The following is an 18,978-nucleotide window of genomic DNA, read 5'->3' as shown; positions in this document are numbered from 1 at the left end:
ATGTTTTTATTTAGGCGTGTTTTGATGTTTTTTTATACATGATATTTTTTGCCTTACAATACGCTTTTTTTTTATAGTTAATATCTTTCTTAGTATTTTAAGATTTCTTAACATTCTCTGAAATTTTTTTAAAATGCATGTTTCAGTTTTTGGGGTAAATTGACAGGAATGCCAAAGTCACCCTATGGTCAAGATTCAAGCGAAAATTGGTGGAATGTCTTTTATCTGATGAATCTTTAACAAATAAATGAAATGGAATCAAACAAAGCAAACCCAAAAGAGTTAATTAAAAAAATGTACCAATGCATCAAATGTCAACAGATTTAACTTGCGTTAAAATCCACACTTAATGTTCCATCATACTGGTAAGCAATGGATCCATTCGAAACTCTGTCTTGTCGGATTTTTTTCGGTTTTTCGGAGTTTGAGAGAAATTGAGAAACTTCGACGGAACTCCGACAAAGTTTTTGGAAAAAATCATTTTTTTACTGGTAAAATAATTAAATTTTTCTTTTTTTCTGTTGCTTTTACAATAATTCTAAGTTGTTGTTTTAAAAAGGAAAGTGTTATCTTTAGAAAAAAAAAATTTCAATGACAACCTAATGTGATCTCACAGTTGGCAGAGAATATTATAATATTATAATTTAATTTACTAACAAAAATAAAAATATTAAGTTAATTAAGTTCTTGAAATAATCATTGTTTTGATATGAAGTTCGAAAAGAAACATACACAAAATTTACAGATCTTTACATGACAAAGGACTGCTGCTTGACAACCGCACTAGATAGAACAGTGTTTTTGAGATGATAAAAAGATTTTTAGATCTTTAGATAAGTTTTTTTTTACAGCTAAGGGGTAAAAATAAAAAATACTTATTACTAATTATTATTATTAAAATACTTAAAAGAAACTAAGCTGCCTAAACATATTAAATGACATTAACTTGAATTTGTTGAAATCACTGTCTGGTTTATTGGAAGTCATTGCTGCTATTGCAGTTTGCTTGGAAAAACAAAATATCACAATTTTGGAGTGTGACATTATTATGGAAATGTTAGTTAGCAAATTGAAGATTGTAGAAACTGACATTTCTAAATTTGCAGAGACATTATTCTCCAGATATGAAAATTGTAAAAACATTATGCTGGTATCCGATTTTTTCTTATAAAAACCATGCATTTTTTCGTGCTTCGAAAAAAGATATTCAAGTTTCTGCTACAAAATTATTTGATCAAATATTTGAAACAAAAGTAAATAGTCTCTGACCAAAATTAGATAATCGCGCTAAAGGCAAACAAGGAGAACCATCACAATCAACATCTTTTTATGCTGAAATTCAAGAAGTTCTAAATCAAAATCAATCAACAGCTAAAAAGCCAAAAAAATCAAGACCTACACCAATCAGTTAAAAGAATACGTAGTAATTGGTGTGAAATCTGAAGCAATTTTGAAATTTAAAATAGCCACCACAGATTTTAAACCATTTATCAAATAAAACCTGTTTGTGAAAGAATTGTGATAAAAAAATTTTAAGAAATAAAAAAATATATATACATTTTTTAATTTATAATGAACTTTAAATGAAAATATATAATATTAAAGAAATAAATACAATAACAATCTTTAATTATCAACTTGATAGTTTAATTTCTTATTTTATAACAAAACATCATCGAAACTCTCTTTTTTTTTCTGATCCTGATTGAGTTTTTTCTCGATTTCTCCTGACTCCACTTTTTCTCGATTTTGGATCTTTTGATAAGGGGTTGTACACAATTTATAGTATTTGCATTCTTTTTTTTTTATATTTGATGCAATATTTTATTTTTCAGTTTTAAATCTAGAAATACCTTTCTTTTGATTAAAAGAGTGCGTTGTCAAACATAAAGCTTCAGTTAATATATGTACACTCCATTGTGGCTATTCCAATTTAACTTATTTTTAAAGTGGATTAATGTGGATTCTGCTGCATCTACAGCTATAATTTAACAACTCATTGCTCAAATTTAAGAAACTTATTGCATTTGCTGTGCTTTTATGCCGTGGCATCAAAGAAATGACATAAGTTTATTTCAAGTCAACTACATGTAATTATTGTTAAAACCAAACAGTAATTTTTGATTTATTAATAAACTTTATTTTATTAGGATTTAATTCTTTAATCTTAATTGTGGTATTTACTGGTAAAATGAATTCAAAAAATTAATATTTTGATCAAACTAAATAAAAAAAACAAAAGAACATTGACTTGTATATACCTAATGATTGTGCAACACGCTCTAAGCCTTTATTCAGATCTCCGGTTAATCCAATTGAATTGCTTGTTGGATTTGAGGTTTTTTGAAATGTATATGTTGATTCTGGAGTTAAAATATCATCATCAAGAAGATTAGGTTGACTTGTAGATTGTTGACTTTTAAACGCACTATTTAAATCGAATGCATTCATAGAATTGAATCCAACATTGAAATTAGAATCTAAACAAGTTTTTTTTTATTAAAATAAATTTCTTAAATGATATATTAAAAACAGGAAGTCATGCAAATATGAATACAAACATATTTATTAATTTTTTATGAATTCCATACACAAACTAATTTGTATGGAATGCATATTTTGATTTGACTTTTAAAATGATGTTTTTTTAGGTATATATATTTTTTTTAATGTAATAATAATAAAAAAATAGTTAAATACATTTTTATTTTTATTACTTTTGGAAGATCAACAAAATATAGTTTCATGTTAGGTGTCTTGATTAGTAATATTCTGTGGGGGAGAATTAGATTTAATAGTACGAATCACATAACAAAACTATGAACAAATAATTAAACTTGAAAAATATAATTCTTAATCATAACATTTGTGTTAAAGTTTTTAACTGAGCATGAAATCTGAGTCAAAATCATAATATGTAGCATATTGTTACAACATTTTACATCTTCCTCTCTTCCCTTTGCATATCTGAGAGACAAGTAATTTAGTACAAAGACAAAAAGTGAAAAGATATTTTTCATTTTTATTTTATTTTATGTCCATTTTTATAAAAAAAAGTTTAAATTAAAAAAAAAAATCCAAATACAGTTAACCACATAACAATTTTATATAAATTAACTTGTCTATTCAAACATTTAGTTGTAGACATTTTCTATTTCCTATTCTGTTCTTAGTTACTATTCATTAAAGTTGTTTTTCTAAAAGACTTTCAACAAGACAAAAAAAAAACCTTCAACAAATCTTTCAGAGCAGCCCCTAACCATTTTTTCTCTTTAACTACATATTAGAATTTTTTTTTTTTGCATTGTATTAAACAAGTTAAAACTGACTAATTAATCACTTAATGAGAAGAAAAATGTTTGAATGCAAAGAATATATCCTTTACATTTAAACATTTAATAAACTCAAGCTCTTTTATATGATACTTTTGATGTTTGATTCTAATAAATACAAGTATTAAATAAAATAAAACAGTTTTATTTTATTTCAAAGAAAATTTTTTGATTGTTACGAAACCCTAAACATTCTAAAAGCTGCTACAACATTCAAAATCTGCTACAATATTCTAAAATCTGCCACAACATTCTTAAAGCTGCTACAACATTCACTTAAAATCTGCACAACATTTGCATAAAATTCATATATATTTTACATATATTTTTTCATATAACTCACAAATGCAATATTTACATAAAATCTGTACAACATTCATACAAATGTGAGATCATTCCATTAAAAAGAATACCAGCCAACAAATATACACACATAAATATATACTCCTATTATATAAACTATATATACTATATATAAATATATACTCATAAAATATTACAGCATCTGTATGATATTTTGCTGATCACAACATATTTCCATTAAATAGTCTCTGAATTAAGAAAAGATAAAAAAAAAATTAAAATTTTAAACTTTTGTTGCAACATAAATTAAAAATATTTGAGACTATAAAACCCAGACTAAAGATTCATAGAACATCATAGTTTAATAATATGATTTGTTTTGATCATTTATTGGTATTTTTTCTTAACAATAAGCCCTTTGTTGGTCAGAATTTATAAACTTTTTGTGAAAATTGATAGAAATTTTGTATTTTGATAACTATACTTAATATGTGCCAGAACAGATTAGAACTAGAATCTATAGTGGGTTAACACATTTTTAAAAAAGATTTTAACTAATATTAAGTTAACACTGTTGAATTGATCTAAAGACTAAATGATGTTCTTTAGATTCACTATTAGGGGTAGTAAAAAAGTTTTGAAAACTATATAAAAAAGAAAAAAGTTTCTTTAAACATAAAAAACTGAAGCAAAAAAATTATAACATCTAAAGCTCTTGTTCGGATATAATACACTGACAAATCATGCTAATTCCAAATAAAAGAAATAAAATAATTTAAAACTGCCATAACTACATCGAGTAGTGGATACAGGGACATTTTATTTTATTTTTGTAAACAACTTTTTTTTTCACTCTTTCTATGTGTCCTTTTTTTTAAATATTTGTATTTATACATATTTAAATTTAATATTTTGCTACAAAAATACATTTTTTAAATCTATTTTTGTTATTTTTATCTAATTATTACATATTATACTTCATTTTTAATTTTATATACAAGAACAATTATTTACAGAAATATAACCTTATCCCTAAGGATAACTCTATAACATATCCCTAAAGATAACCTTTCCTCAACCCAAGCCCTCAGTCAATGTAGCAGCACACTTTTATATTTCCTACTTATTTGTCAGTCAAGCTATGCATTGAATGACAAATAAGTAGGACATACAAAAGTGTGCTGCTACATTGCATTGAAAGGTATTTGTGATAATAGCATGGGCTCTTTTTTTACATATATCAATACCAAGAAAAAAACGTTGATAAAGGGTGTTTTTTTTAGAGGTATAGAACTTTAAATTGCAATAAAACAACGATGGATTATTCGATTGACAAGAATTTTTTTTTATTAGAAAGATAATCTTGTGGCATTACATTTTAAATATAATTTCTGGCATATGACCGCCACGGCTGGCTCGGATGTAGTCCAATCTGGACGTCCAATTTTCGATGACTTTTTCCAACATTTGTGGCCGTATATTGGCAATAACACGGCGAATGTTGTCCTCCAAATGGTCAAGTGTTTGTGGCTTATCCGCATAGACCAATGACTTTACATAGCCACACAGAAAGTAGTCTAGCGGTGTTAAATCACAAGATCTTGGAGGCCAATTCACAGGTCCAAAACGTGAAATTAGGCGGTCACCAAACGTGTCTTTCAATAAATCGATTGTGGCACGAGCTGTGTGACATGTTGCGCCGTCTTGTTGAAACCACAGCTCCTGGACATCATGGTTGTTCAATTCAGGAATGAAAAAGTTTGTAATCATGGCTCTATACCTATCACCATTGACTGTAACGTTCTGGCCATCATCATTTTTGAAGAAGTACGGACCAATGATTCCACCAGCCCATAAAGCGCACCAAACAGTCATTTTTTCTGGATGTAACGGTGTTTTGACATACACTTGAGGATTATCTTCACTCCAAATGCGGCAGTTTTGTTTGTTAACGTAACCATTCAACCAGAAGTGCGCTTCATCGCTTAAGAAAATTCGCTTATGAAAATCGGGAACAACGGCAATCTCATTTTGGGCCCATTCGACGAATCTACGCCTTGCTTGATGATCGTTTGGCTTCAATTCTTGCACGAGTTGGATTTTGTAAGCACGCATACCAAGATCCTTCCGCAAAATCTTCCATAAAGTGGATGGACACAGATCCAATTCCTGTGCTCGATGGCGGATAGACTCATTCGGGTCTTCCGCAATGCTACGCTCTACAGTAGCAATAGCTTCTTCTGTACGCACCGTACAGCGTCTCTGGGGATGCGAGTTATCAATAAGAGTAAACGTGGTGCGAAAACGTTCCATGGTTAATCGAATTAACTGCTCTGATGGATGATTTTGTCGAGGATAAAATGGACGTAGTGCGCGATACGTATTCTGCACAAAACCATTATTTTCGAAATAAAATTGAACTATTTGCAAGCGTTGTTCAGGCGTGAGTCTATTCATGATGAATTGCCAAACCAAACTGAGAATAAATCATTTGTCACCTGTTAAATCGGTCGCCATCTTGAACAGTAATGCCAACTTAAAGTTCTATACCTCTAAAAAAAACACCCTTTACTTGATACTAATACTTTGGCACATCACACACATATATGAACAAAATCAAATTTACTACAAATTATATATATATTTTTTTGACCATATTTACACTTAAAATATTTGTTCAGATTTTAATATATAAAACTTTTATAATTTATATTATTTAAAACTATTAGTAAATATGTACAACTCACTTGGGTTGATCACTAAATTTAACATTAAATTTAACATAACAAAAATAGATTTAGGGATTTTTTTTAAATATTTTATAGTTTTAAATAGTTTTTTAATCATTTATTTTACAGCAGTGTAAAATAAAATTAAAAAAAAAAAAAAAGTGAAAATTTTCCACACTGTTAAAAAAAACATTAAAAATAGAATGTAATCTAGTAATATCAATAAAAATGTTAAATTATTATATTTACTAATATAATAAATTTCGTGGAAAATGGCCTTTAACTGTTCCAAGATATTTTTGCTTAGTTGCTGTGGTTACTTAAAAGTGACTTATTTTCTGATACATTTGAGTATAATTACTTAAATATTAATTATAATTAAAAATTTTTCTAAGAAAACAATAACTATTAAAAGAATCAAACATAACTTTTATTGATGTTGCTATGTTTTATTCTTTTTAATGTTTGGCATTTTTGTGTGAAAAACATTAATAATTTTTAGTATTTTTGATTTTGTTTTACTTCTGATGGCGATCTGTACAAATCAGATTGAAATATAAGAAAAAATAGTTTATACACCTCTATATTTTATGTTTCACCCTAGTTTATAGTCTTAGAATTTATACAGATATAAATGAAAAAAAAAAAATTTAAATTAAAAAAAAAATTACTAGACAAGTATGGGTTTGGTAGTCGTGGTTGCTGGTAAACAGATGAGTTAACTGAAAGCAACATTAAATCATCAGAAGGTTTTGTATTGTTATTCATTGTTTGCTGTGGTTGACTAAATGGATTTTGTGATTGGTCAGACTGAAAACGCGATGCTATTGTAGCTGGTTGTTGTGGAACCATATTTTTAGTTTCTTCTTTTTTTCGCTTTTCAAACATTTCTAACATTTTTCTTTCTTGCTCCAAGTATACATCAGCAGTGTCTGAATCATTTAAAGATTTACTTGAATTGCTTGTTACAAATTCAGATGTTTCTAGATTCAATGATGCCAAAGTAATAGGTCTATAATTTAAAATAATATAGAATAAAGCTTTGAGTAGCAAACCTAAAACATTAAACCAAGAATATTTTTGTATATAAAAATTTTTTGTATATAAAAACAAAAAGTTATCTAAGTCTTACTTTCCAGTCGAAACTGTTTTTCCTTTTTCTAAGGATTGATAATGAGATGCCATTGCTTCTAATAAACTCTGTGGTGCTTTAGCAAGATCAGGAATTTCACCTTTATCTATTCCAGCTTCTTCTGCAACTTTTAAAAATAATGATACATCTTCCATTTTTGCAAGAAAACGCTTGTAAATCTCAAGAGCAGCTTTACAATCAGCTTTTTTCATATCAAAATATTTTTCTGAAAAAAATTTTTATAAATTACTACAAGAAATGATTATATTAAAAAGTAATATTCATTTATACATACATTCATAATATAGTATGTAATGTTTGTTTACAGAGAAATACAGAATTTAAAAAAAATTTTTATTACAATTTATAACAGAAATATTTTTATTGCAGATTTTAAACCAATTTTAGTTAAAATGTATGTTATGTTATAATATTCAACTGAAATAGATGAATGCTGTGTAGTCGTTAATAGTTATGCGATAACAGTTATAGATTATGTGGTAGTGGTGTAGTGGTAGAGCGCTTACTTCATAAGCTTTGAGTTTGATCTCCACCACGCCCCCGGTAGTATCGCGCTCAAATTGTTTTGCAGCGGCCTTGTTTGCCAAGGATTGTGTTTCAGAGTTATAGAGTTGAGAGAGCGTTATAACCACAATTAAGTAGCCTCCTCATCTGTAGTGGCCTTCTTGGACTTAAGGAGGTGAATTAACATTAAAAAAAAAAAGAAGTCAATACTGATTGTGATGCTTCCTCAAATGCTGGATTTTCAAATGTTCCTGTTATTGTCAATTTTGACAGGCCAATAATAGATTTTTAAAAGGAAAAAACTTTATTTTTTTGAACACACTGACTGTGTTCTGGTGAAGCACTTCCCACTTTCATATAAAATATTTAATAAACTTGGAAAATTAGCTTAACCAACTTTTTTTGCATTTTGATGATTCATTATATGATTTTAATACATTTTTCTTGGTAAGTTTAATGTGAGAATATATTCCAACATCTAGAGGCTTTAAAATATGATTTAAATGAGTTTGTAGGCAGACCAATCGGGCATTGTTTCCTTTACATATTTCAATAATTTTTAATAACACGAGTGCTGTCTATCTATATATATAATCTAATAATCGATTTAACTGCTGCTATGAATAGCCATTCTAACCACTCAATAAGTTACGATTTTTCATCCATCCTGAATCTGATCTTGTATACACTGTGTCAGTTGGACCATTTTTGGACCATGATTGATATGATTATCTTTTTGATTTACAAACAACAAAAAGAGGTAAGTAGAAGCCTGATGCATTGGCGCGGTTATTTACAGTATAATTAATTTTTTCATTGTTTTCTGTAAGTTTAAGAGCATGGTTTGTACCTCTTTGGCATAAAATTGAAACTTTTCATTGGTCACCACTAAAACCATACTCATCGCAAATTCAAATATGTGAAATTTTTAAGTTATCAATTTTGACTTCATTGTATTGCTTCTTGTAATTGTTAAAATATTTTTCAATTATATTGGAAGTGCAAAATGACGCTCTGTTTGATGCAATTTTATCTGCTCTGCGTAATGCTACACCATGTTTTTATCTCTTTTTAAGAGCATACACTACTGTAATGGTTTGACGTTTTTGAATAAATGTTCTTGTTTTGTGTTTGTAAAATAGTGGTGAACAATAGAAATTATATCAACAAACCACAACCCCAATCACTAAAATCAATAACTTTTCAGTTTCAACTGTTAAAACTTTTAATCTTTAAAAAATTTGAGTTAAAGTAACCAAGTTAAAAAAGCGACCGAAAATATACTAACTTACCCTATATAGTTATCAAACAAAATACAGTTTTTTGGTTATATATGGTTATAGTTAAATAAATATAACAAAATAACAATTAAATCAAGGCAACATACCTAATAAATTTATGATTCCATCATTATAACAAGCAAATGAACGAATCAAATCCTGAATTAAAATTATAACATGCAAACTAAGAGCAAATACAGACTTATAAGAACGGTATAATGGAAAAATAAATGATTGAGAATACAAAAGTTTTTGTGTTCTCAAACCAAAAAAATTGCTATTGTAAACTCCTTCAGTTCCTATAATTTTTCTACTTGTTCAATAAACAAAATTTTAAAATATTTGAAGCGCATAAATAAAAGTCTAAATGTTTAAATTCATTAGGAATATTCAGGCTTGCCTGTTATATTCTTGTTTGCCTATTTGTCATTCTCTTTTAAATATTAGTCAGGGCTCGAATTAAGCGTATCGCGATCGCAATTACTTTTCGCACCTTCACGATTAGTTTTTTCTTAAAACTTGTTTTTTCGCGATCTTTCTTTTTTTTAATGCAGGAAAAAGACCGATTGCTTAAGGAAGGAAAAGTTTATAAAAAACAAACGGTTAAATACCTATTCAAATCAAGAAATAAAAGATTTTGATTGAAAAAAGAAATAAAAATTAATCGATTGAAAAGTCACTTTCTTAACTCGAATTCTCAAGGGCTTTATTCCGATTTAGCTCATTCATTATGAACAAATTTAATAATATTTTTATAAGTTTATTTTGCAAAGAATAGTTGAAGGCATTATAGACTCTAAATAGTTATTAAAAAAAAACTTTAAAGTTTGTTAGTACACTTGCTAATTTTAAATTAATAGCAATAAATGGATGCAAATAAGGACCACAGATGCAGATTATCTACAGTTAAAAAGTGGGAAAAACATTTTAATTGCGAGTTAGAATATGATTTAAATGGAAATGAAGTTATAAGATTAAGATGCAGTTTATGTAAACAATTTGAAAAACGGATAAGTCAAACAAAATTGTTTTCCATGACCTGGATCAAACCAGGAACAATATCAATAAAAAAAGATTCACTGGCATCGAACTTAAGCAGAGCCCAACATAAAGAGGCCACGCGAATTCATCAACAAACAACATTAGGTTCAGTTTCATTATCTAACCATGTTATTCATAATCCTCCAATCGGGCGTGGTTTACGTAAAATGGTTATAAAAGACACTGACTTGTTACGGAAAAAGTTTAATATTGCGTATTACTTGGCAAAACGAGAGCATCCATTCACAGATTATTCTTATTTGATTGCATTAGAAAAGAAGAATAAGGTTACAAATGAGGAAATTCTTATGGCACTGACTGTGCATCTGCAATATTACAGATTACATTGGCACAGCAATTAAAAACTAATTAACGGAATGTTTAAAAAATTGTAGATTTTACTGTGTTCTCTGTGATGGAAGCACAGATTCAGCTGTATCCAAACAGGAATTGATTTACATTCTTTATTTAAAAGACAGAAGTCCAAAAGTAGAATTCTTATCTATTGAAACAGCAGAGAATTCTAATGCTGTTGGCCTGAAAAAATGTATAACAGACGCTTTTACAAGAGTTGGTATTACCAATTCTTATAAACATTTATTTGGGTGTAAATCTTGATGGAGCTAACGTTAATCTAGGAGCTTATGCTGGTTTAGGCGCATTACTGAAGGAAGGTTCTCCTTGGCTGGAAGTTGTACACTGTTTTAACCATCGACTTGAACTTGCTTTAAAAGTTGCGTTTGAAAATTTATCTGCCTTCAAAACTGTTGACGAACTACTTTTACAACTTTATCACTGGTATCAAAAGTCACCAAAGCGCTACCGAGAACTACAAGGATTAGCCGAAGCTTGGGGTAATAGCGTTCCGAAACCAACAAAAGCATGCGGAACTCGGTGGATTGATCACAAGTATAAAGAAATGAAAATTGCTTTAGAAAATTATGGTGTGTTTATGACACATATTGAATCATTGGCTATAACAGACTCCCAGGTAGCAAAGAGAGCAGAGTTAAAGGGTTTTTTAAAGCGACGAAAAAATGCGTTTTATCATTTTATCAATTTTTATCATTTGCCTATTCATTTATCAATATATCTTGATGTTTTATCTCCCCTTCGGCGTCTGAGTTTAAGTTTTCAGAACAATATTCATGATCCAGTAAAGCTGTAAGAAGAGTTCAAGAATTTACATGGACAATGGCCAAGCTGCAAATTCTTCTAGAAAATTCGCTAGACAATTTGCTTGATGATACAAGTGTTATGACCCATTATAAAAAACTGTCTAAAGATATTGAGACAATTGATTCAAAGCAATGTTATCAAAATATTGCACTTTCTCAATATACCGAAGTTAATAGCTATGTTCTTGACCAGTTCAAGCTAATTATTGCAAATATTACCATATGTATGGAAGGCCGTTTTCAATCTCTCCAAAAATCACCATTGTTTATACATTTGGTAGCTTTACTTGACGTTTATATCTGGCCTTTAAATGTGAATGATGGAACTTTTGGTGATAAAGCTATCAGTGAAGTTGTTGAACATTTTTCTGAATTTTTAATTGGTGTAGGATGTGATTTGAATAATATACTTCATGAGTGGATCATTTTAAAAGCATACATGTTTCCTATCATAAGTAACAATCAAAATGAGTATTATTTGAAAATTTGGGAAATTGTTTTTTCCAAATCAAATTTGGTCAAAGAATGCCGAAATATTCCTAATATTTTTGAACTATTTTTAATTTGTCCTTTAACAAATGCGAAAGTAGAACGAATGTTTTCATGTATGAATCGCGTAAAAAATGACTGGAGAAGTTGTCTTAGACGAGATCTCTTAGAATCTCTACTTCGGATAAGTAAAGAAGATACTGAGATTGACAAATTTGAACCTGATACTGCTATGGACGAATGGTATAATGATAAAGTTAGACGATTGTCAGCAAATTTTCATCGTTATCCGGAAAAAAGTAAAAGAAAGTCAGGAAAAACAGACATTGATCTAGCGACAGTTACAATATTGGATTTGGAAGAAAGTTAACATTCACTTTTTTCATTCAATAAAATAAATTGAAAGAAAAAAATGTGTCTAAATAATAAAATCTTTTACGATCTAATACTTTTTTTGATTGCTAATAGAAAAAGTATTAGATCGTAATCGTAAATATTTTGATCGTTTTGTAATTATTTCACTAGTTTAATGCTTAGAATATTTAATTCCTCGCTTTTCGAAAGCGAAAGCGAGGAAGAAAATTTAATATTCTAAGCATTAAACTAGTGAAATAATTACAAAACGATCAAAATATTTACGATTACGATCTAATACTTTTTCTATTAGCAATCAAAAAAAGTAATAGATCGTAAAAGATTCTATTATTTAGACGCATTTTTTTCTTTCACTTTATTTTATTGAATGAAAAAAGTGAACGCTAACTTTTATTAAAAAATATAATGAATGAAAAAGCAATAGATAGAAATATCATGGGAATTTGATAAGGTTACTTAGATAAGAAAACTTACTTAATAAGAATTTAATTATCATTCTTGTTTGTGATTGTGCGGGTTTTTGTGAAAATGTTAAGTTTTAACATTTTATCACGATAATGTTTTCGTCATTTTTAATAGTTTTTTATAACTGTTTCAAATTTATAGATTGTTTTGTAAGAGTTTTAAATAATTTTTTTTACTGTTAAAAATTTATAGAAAATTAAATTTTCAAGTTGTTTTAAACAGTTTAAAATATGTAAATAAAATAGAAAATGTAATAATTAATTAAAAGAAGATTATATCAAGTTCATTGATTTTACAAAAATACAGCCATTAGATTTAACGCAATATAATAATAATAATAATGAAAATTATAACTAAAGCTACTTTACAACCGCTGAAAGTAAATGTTATGACATCTTATGCAAAAATGAGACTTATTATATATGTTATTATAAATAAGTTAAAATAAATAATGCCCCCTCCCCTATGGCGGGAGTGGAGGAGGGGTTATGAGCAACAAAAAAATTGCGAATAGATTTTTTTACGTTAATTCGAGCCCTGTTAGTGTATATTCATATATTTGTATATGTATATTATGTCTTTTTTTATAAAAAATATAAGAAATAACTATTATGTTTTTATGTTATAATAAAGAAAAAAATTATTTATTATCAAAAATATAAATTTATTTTCTATACATTTATAACAAAAATTATAAACTTCAGAAAATCACCTTAAATAGTAGCATAAATGCAGCTGTTGAAACACCATTGGTTAAATCATTTGCTGACATCTATATTATTAACAAAGAGAAAATGAAATTGAAATAATAATAATAATAACTAAATAACAAAGTATTTAATATCAAAAAATAAAACATTTAATATGCTACATAAAATTGACTTGCTCAGCATTATTATTGTTAATTCATTTTATAGATGTAAAAATATTAAAATATATTTATATATTGTTTACTTTACATATAACATATTCTGAACAAATTTTTAAATATAATTATTTTTCTAAATAATTATGTCAACAATATATAAAAAACAATTTTTTTTCACAACAGTTTTCTTTTTATGGTCTGTATCTGTAGAAGCTTGAACTTAGCAATGATTTTTTCAAAAGATAAAAAAACAAAAAAACTTATATGTAATACAAATATGTATGCTTTTTCATATTTTAGTGGAAGTTCTGTTAAAGATGTAGAGTCACTTGACTTCTCTAAGAGCAATTCAATACAGAACACATCTAGTATTGGGCCTACTTGAAAGAGAGGTGCAGTTAGGCACCTTATATGACACACATAATATTTTATTTTGACAACTTGTCTACAGTACATTGCATGTTTTGATAACTTACATGTTTTAAAAATGTGCTGAAAAAACCAAACTAAATTGAAGAGAAAATAAAAAATAAACAAACCATAAACTGAAAAGAGAAACAAAATCTTAACGAACAATAAAACAAATAAAAGATAAACTAGTAAAAATAAAAGCATAAAATTATTATATGGTTTTTTTTTTAATTTAGAAGTTTCTCAATTAATTGTTCAAACCTATATTTAATTTTTTAAACCTAATAATTTGAATTGTCTAATAATTTAAGCATTTAATAATTTAATAAAAAGCTAATAATTTTTTACATATCACAATGTTAGTGTAGTGCTTAGGATGATTGAAATATTTTTGAGGTGCAACTGTTAGTTCGGTATTGGATGTTTTTTATTCTATGTTTTATTTGCAAAGTAGGCATTAGAAAATATAAAAGTTTAAAATTTTTAAATAACTAAGTTTCGAAGTAATTAAGCTTGGATTAAATAACTTTAAAACTTTTCTAAATTCTATGAAGTGCACCATTATTAAATCAAAAGAATGTAATAATTTTATGTTTGTATTTTTACTGGTTTATCTTTTATTTATTTTATCATACAGTAAGATTTTAAATATTTTTTAGTTATATTCTTTATTTTTTTTAATTAGTTTTTATTTTTATTTTCCGTTTGCAGTTTGTTTATTTTTAATTTTAGTTTAAGTATACTTAGGTTTTTTGAGCACTTTTTTAAACGCGCTAATTATCAAAACTTGCAAAGAACCATGGCCAAGTTGTCTAAACAATTGTGCGACCGCATGGGTCCTATAAGAAGGCCTGAATATAGTTATTCTTTTTAAAATAGTTTATTGTGTTTTTTAAAATTCACATAAAAATAATTCAACAAAAATAAAAAATCATTTAATGTGACAGTAAATTATGAAATAAAAATTGCTAAAATAATTGGCCATGTTTTTATTGTTGTCGTTTGTTGTTTTGTTTTTTTCAGGGGCGTGGTGGCCCCAGAGGCCATGCAGGATTCCCGCATAGGCTTTTCACTTTTTTATTTAAATATGGACCTTTTAGCACTTTTTAATCCAAGTATAGGCTTTTTAGCAATTTTTACTTTTTTTGACATTCTGAAAAAAATCTATTTATTTAAAATATTTATTTTTAAAATAAAAAAACAACTAAATAGCATTTTCAGAAAAATATGAAATACTTTTCAAATAAGTAACTGCTAAATAAAACTACAATATAAAAACTTTTTATATTCAAGGCATGAGCTCTGTGGCGTGTTTATGCTTTGCAAAAATGCTAGTTAAAATGAAGAATTAAACAAAAGCGTTAACTATCTATAAAAACAATTTCTTATCTTTTAAGAAAAAAAAAAAATTTTTTTAATACATAATTTAATAGAATTTATATTATAACAAAACAAACAATAAATTGCATAATAAAACTAAAATCTTTGATTTTTAATTTTGTGTTAATAACTATTGCTGGTTTGTATTATAAACTTCAACTTATTGGTGTGTATTAACGATTTATTTGAATATACTCAGTTTTTCAGTGATATTTTAAGTATGTGTGTGTATATATATATATATATATATATATATATATATATATATATATATATATATATATATATATATATATATATATATATATATATATATATATATATATATATATACGTCTTTCACAGGAAGACATATGATCGCATGTCTTTATATGACCAGGCAAACTACATTTTGCTTTGGCGATTTGACTGCGGCTATTTCAAAAAATATTTTAAAAACGAGCTGAATAAAAAATATTCTGAATTATACCTTAAGTGAAATAAATTACATCAAAACTTCTTAACAATTGTTTTTATAGCGAAACGCTTTTTTTAAACAATTTACTAATAATGGTTTTTTTTTAAAAGTATAATTGACAGTTGTATATACTTTTTTAATTTATAATATATAAATTATTTAAGTGTGCATTTTTTATAATAATCGTTAATAAAAAATAAAAAATTGTTTTGTTTTTATAAACGATGACATTCTATGACAACAAAAGTCTCTTTAACAAAATTTTAATATAATAATGTAATTAAAATTAATACATTTGAAAAAATAAACAAAATTTCATTGAAAAAAAAAAGACAAATGTTTTAGAAAGCTGTTACAATTAAATAAGTTTGATCTTAAACGCTTTTATATTATCAAAACGAATTTACAATGACAAAACACTTATAATGAATTTTTATAATAAGTATTAATAAACTGTTGTTGTTTTTTTTTTTTTACTTATATAATTATGTACTTTTTATGATGTTTATCTTTTGAAACATATTTATAAAAAAAAAAAAGTACAAATGTTAAAACAAAGAATGAAATGGTTTTTTAATGCATAAATTAAATATACAAAGCATTTTAGTTTGATGAGTTTTGTTTTAGTTGGGTTATATATATATATATATATATATATATATATATATATATATATATATATATATAGATATATATATATATATATGTATATGTATATGCATATGTATGTATGTATATACAGGGTGGATGCTCGAAATCTGGACAATTTTAAATTTGCCGGCATTTTTTTGTTTTTAAATTCTATGTTGCGAAATTCAAACATGAATCAAAACAAACATTGTACTCTCGGAAAAAAAATAAAAATTGCAAATTTAGCACATCATGTCAAAGGAATATGACCATAGAGTTGCAGTGGTTAAGTCCCTCTGCGCCGAGCACTCTGTCCCAGAGATTATAAAATGGTTTGGCTTCCCAAAAAGCACAGTTTATGATATTGCAAAGAGGTTTAATGATGGTGCAGAGTCTGTAGAACGAAAAGAAAAGACTGACCAATCAGGAATAAGGCCTTCATCAGCAGAGTACAGAAGTCGATCAACAAAAACCCCAGCACCTCCATTAGGAAACTGAGCAAGAGTGATGAGAAGAGTGATCTGTTATGACCTTAGGTACAAGTCCTATGTCCTGAAAGTCAGGCAGATGCTGTCTGCTTCAATGAAGGAGAAAAGAGTGGCTAAGTGTTCCATTCTTTTAGCATCAATAAAACATGAAGCTGCCGGTAAACTTTGTTTTTCAGCGATGAGAAAATTTTTAGTGTGGATGCCAAAGTGAACAGAAGAAATGACAGATGGTTGGCTCAAGACCCAGAAGATGTCCCAGTGATTGGTAAGACAAAATTTCCAGCCTCTGTCCATGTCTTTATGTCTGTTTCCAGCAAAGGCCATGTCATGCCACCACACTTCTTCCTGAAGGGCCAAAATGTCAACAAAGAAGTCTACTTGGACCTTCTGACTAAGGTGGTGAAACCTTGGATGGACAAGTGTTCCAATGGTAGGCCATATGTGTTTCAGCAAGACTCAGCTTCTGCTCATACCTCCAATTTGGTACAGGGTTGGCTTGAAGAGAATCTCCCTATGTTCTGGTCGAAGCACTTTTGGCCTCCTAACTCACCAGATCTCAATCCATTGGACTATTATATCTGGGGCACATTAGAACATCAGACCAATAAATCTAGTCACAACACTGTTGAATCTCTAAAGCAAGCAATTACTATTGCAGCTGCCAACATGTTGGGCGATGAGGTGGAGCACGCCTGCTCCAGGTTCAGGAAGCGTATCGAGCAAGTCATTGAAGCTAAAGGCAGTTAGATTGAGTGAAATAAAAGCTCTTATATGTGTACATTACTGTTTAAAATTTCAGAAATATAGCTTTGAAACTAATACTTTTATTGTAATTTTTATTTTGTGTCAAAAAAGTCCGGATTTCGAGCATCCACCCTGTTTATATATATATATATATATATATACATATATATATATATATATATATATATATATATATATATATATATATATATATATATATATATATATATACATATATATATATATATATATATATATATATATATATATATATATATATATATATATATATATATATATATATATATACTGTGTGTGTGTTTTTGCTTTAGTTAAGAATTTTTTTCTTTTCTCTTTCTTTAAGATTTTCTTTTCTTTTTTAAAGTTTTTTTTTAGATAAGTTTTTGTAGCGCATTTTTAAATTTTAAAAATATGTCAACAGTAGTGGTCAAATCGTTAAAGCAAAATGCAATTTGCCTGGTCATATAAAGAAGTGAATTTTTTGTTTTTGTTGCTAATTTGATTATCTTAACAAAACGAAGTATTAAGTTATCAAAAAAATTCTGTAAGCTGAAGTGTGAAGTGTAAAGGCATCAAAAAAATTCTGTAAATTTTTTTTAATTAAATTTGGTGAAAAATATTTCACAAAATCATCCAGTTGAATTTTTAAAACCATCAAGTTCAATTTACAAAATCATTTGGTTAAATTTACAAGTTTCACCAAATAACTTGGTTACTTTAACAAAATATTTGGTGCATAAATTTTTACCAAATGTTTTTGCTTAAGTAATCAAAATTTTTTTGAATTTTACAAAATGTCTTTTGCGGTTTAAATTTGTAGAGGGAAATAATATGAAAAAAAAAAAAAATTAGTCTTCTCTAGGTGACTAATTTTTTTTTTTTTCCACAAAAGATACCTACTTGCTCACATTTCCACCCTCAACCTTGGAAAGGTGAGCAATTAGGTATCTTTTGTGGAAAAACATTGAAAAGCAACCTTTGTTCATTGTTCAACCATGAGATCTAAACTTTATCATTTTTATTTTAAAGTTGACAAGCATTTCTATTATCAAATTAGAAATTTGTAAAGTTAGTATTCTGTTCAGTAAAATACTGCTGTGTAACAGTAAATAACCTATATAAATTCTATG

The 18,978-nt window shown here is 27.3% G+C and overlaps 1 protein-coding gene across 3 annotated transcripts in view; it reads right to left on the bottom strand.

Annotated features, from left to right (window-relative positions):
* Positions 1-18,978, bottom strand: part of LOC100203445 (phosphatidylinositol-binding clathrin assembly protein LAP) — a 71,750-nt gene that overhangs the window by 2,170 nt on the left and 50,602 nt on the right. For all 3 annotated transcript variants that reach the window (XM_065792225.1, XM_065792223.1, XM_065792224.1), the window contains exons 7-11: positions 13,562-13,621; positions 9,409-9,460; positions 7,497-7,722; positions 7,036-7,376; positions 2,262-2,480 (exon numbers count right to left, since the gene is read on the bottom strand). In XM_065792225.1, the coding sequence (XP_065648297.1) occupies positions 2,262-2,480; positions 7,036-7,376; positions 7,497-7,722; positions 9,409-9,460; positions 13,562-13,621 (898 nt within the window). The remainder of the gene's footprint in view (positions 1-2,261; positions 2,481-7,035; positions 7,377-7,496; positions 7,723-9,408; positions 9,461-13,561; positions 13,622-18,978) is intronic.

Source organism: Hydra vulgaris, chromosome 03, assembly GCF_038396675.1.
Source record: "Hydra vulgaris chromosome 03, alternate assembly HydraT2T_AEP".
Taxonomy (NCBI): domain Eukaryota; kingdom Metazoa; phylum Cnidaria; class Hydrozoa; order Anthoathecata; family Hydridae; genus Hydra; species Hydra vulgaris.
The sequence above is the reverse complement of the archived record's forward strand: the minus strand, read 5'-3'. Positions and strand labels throughout refer to the sequence as shown.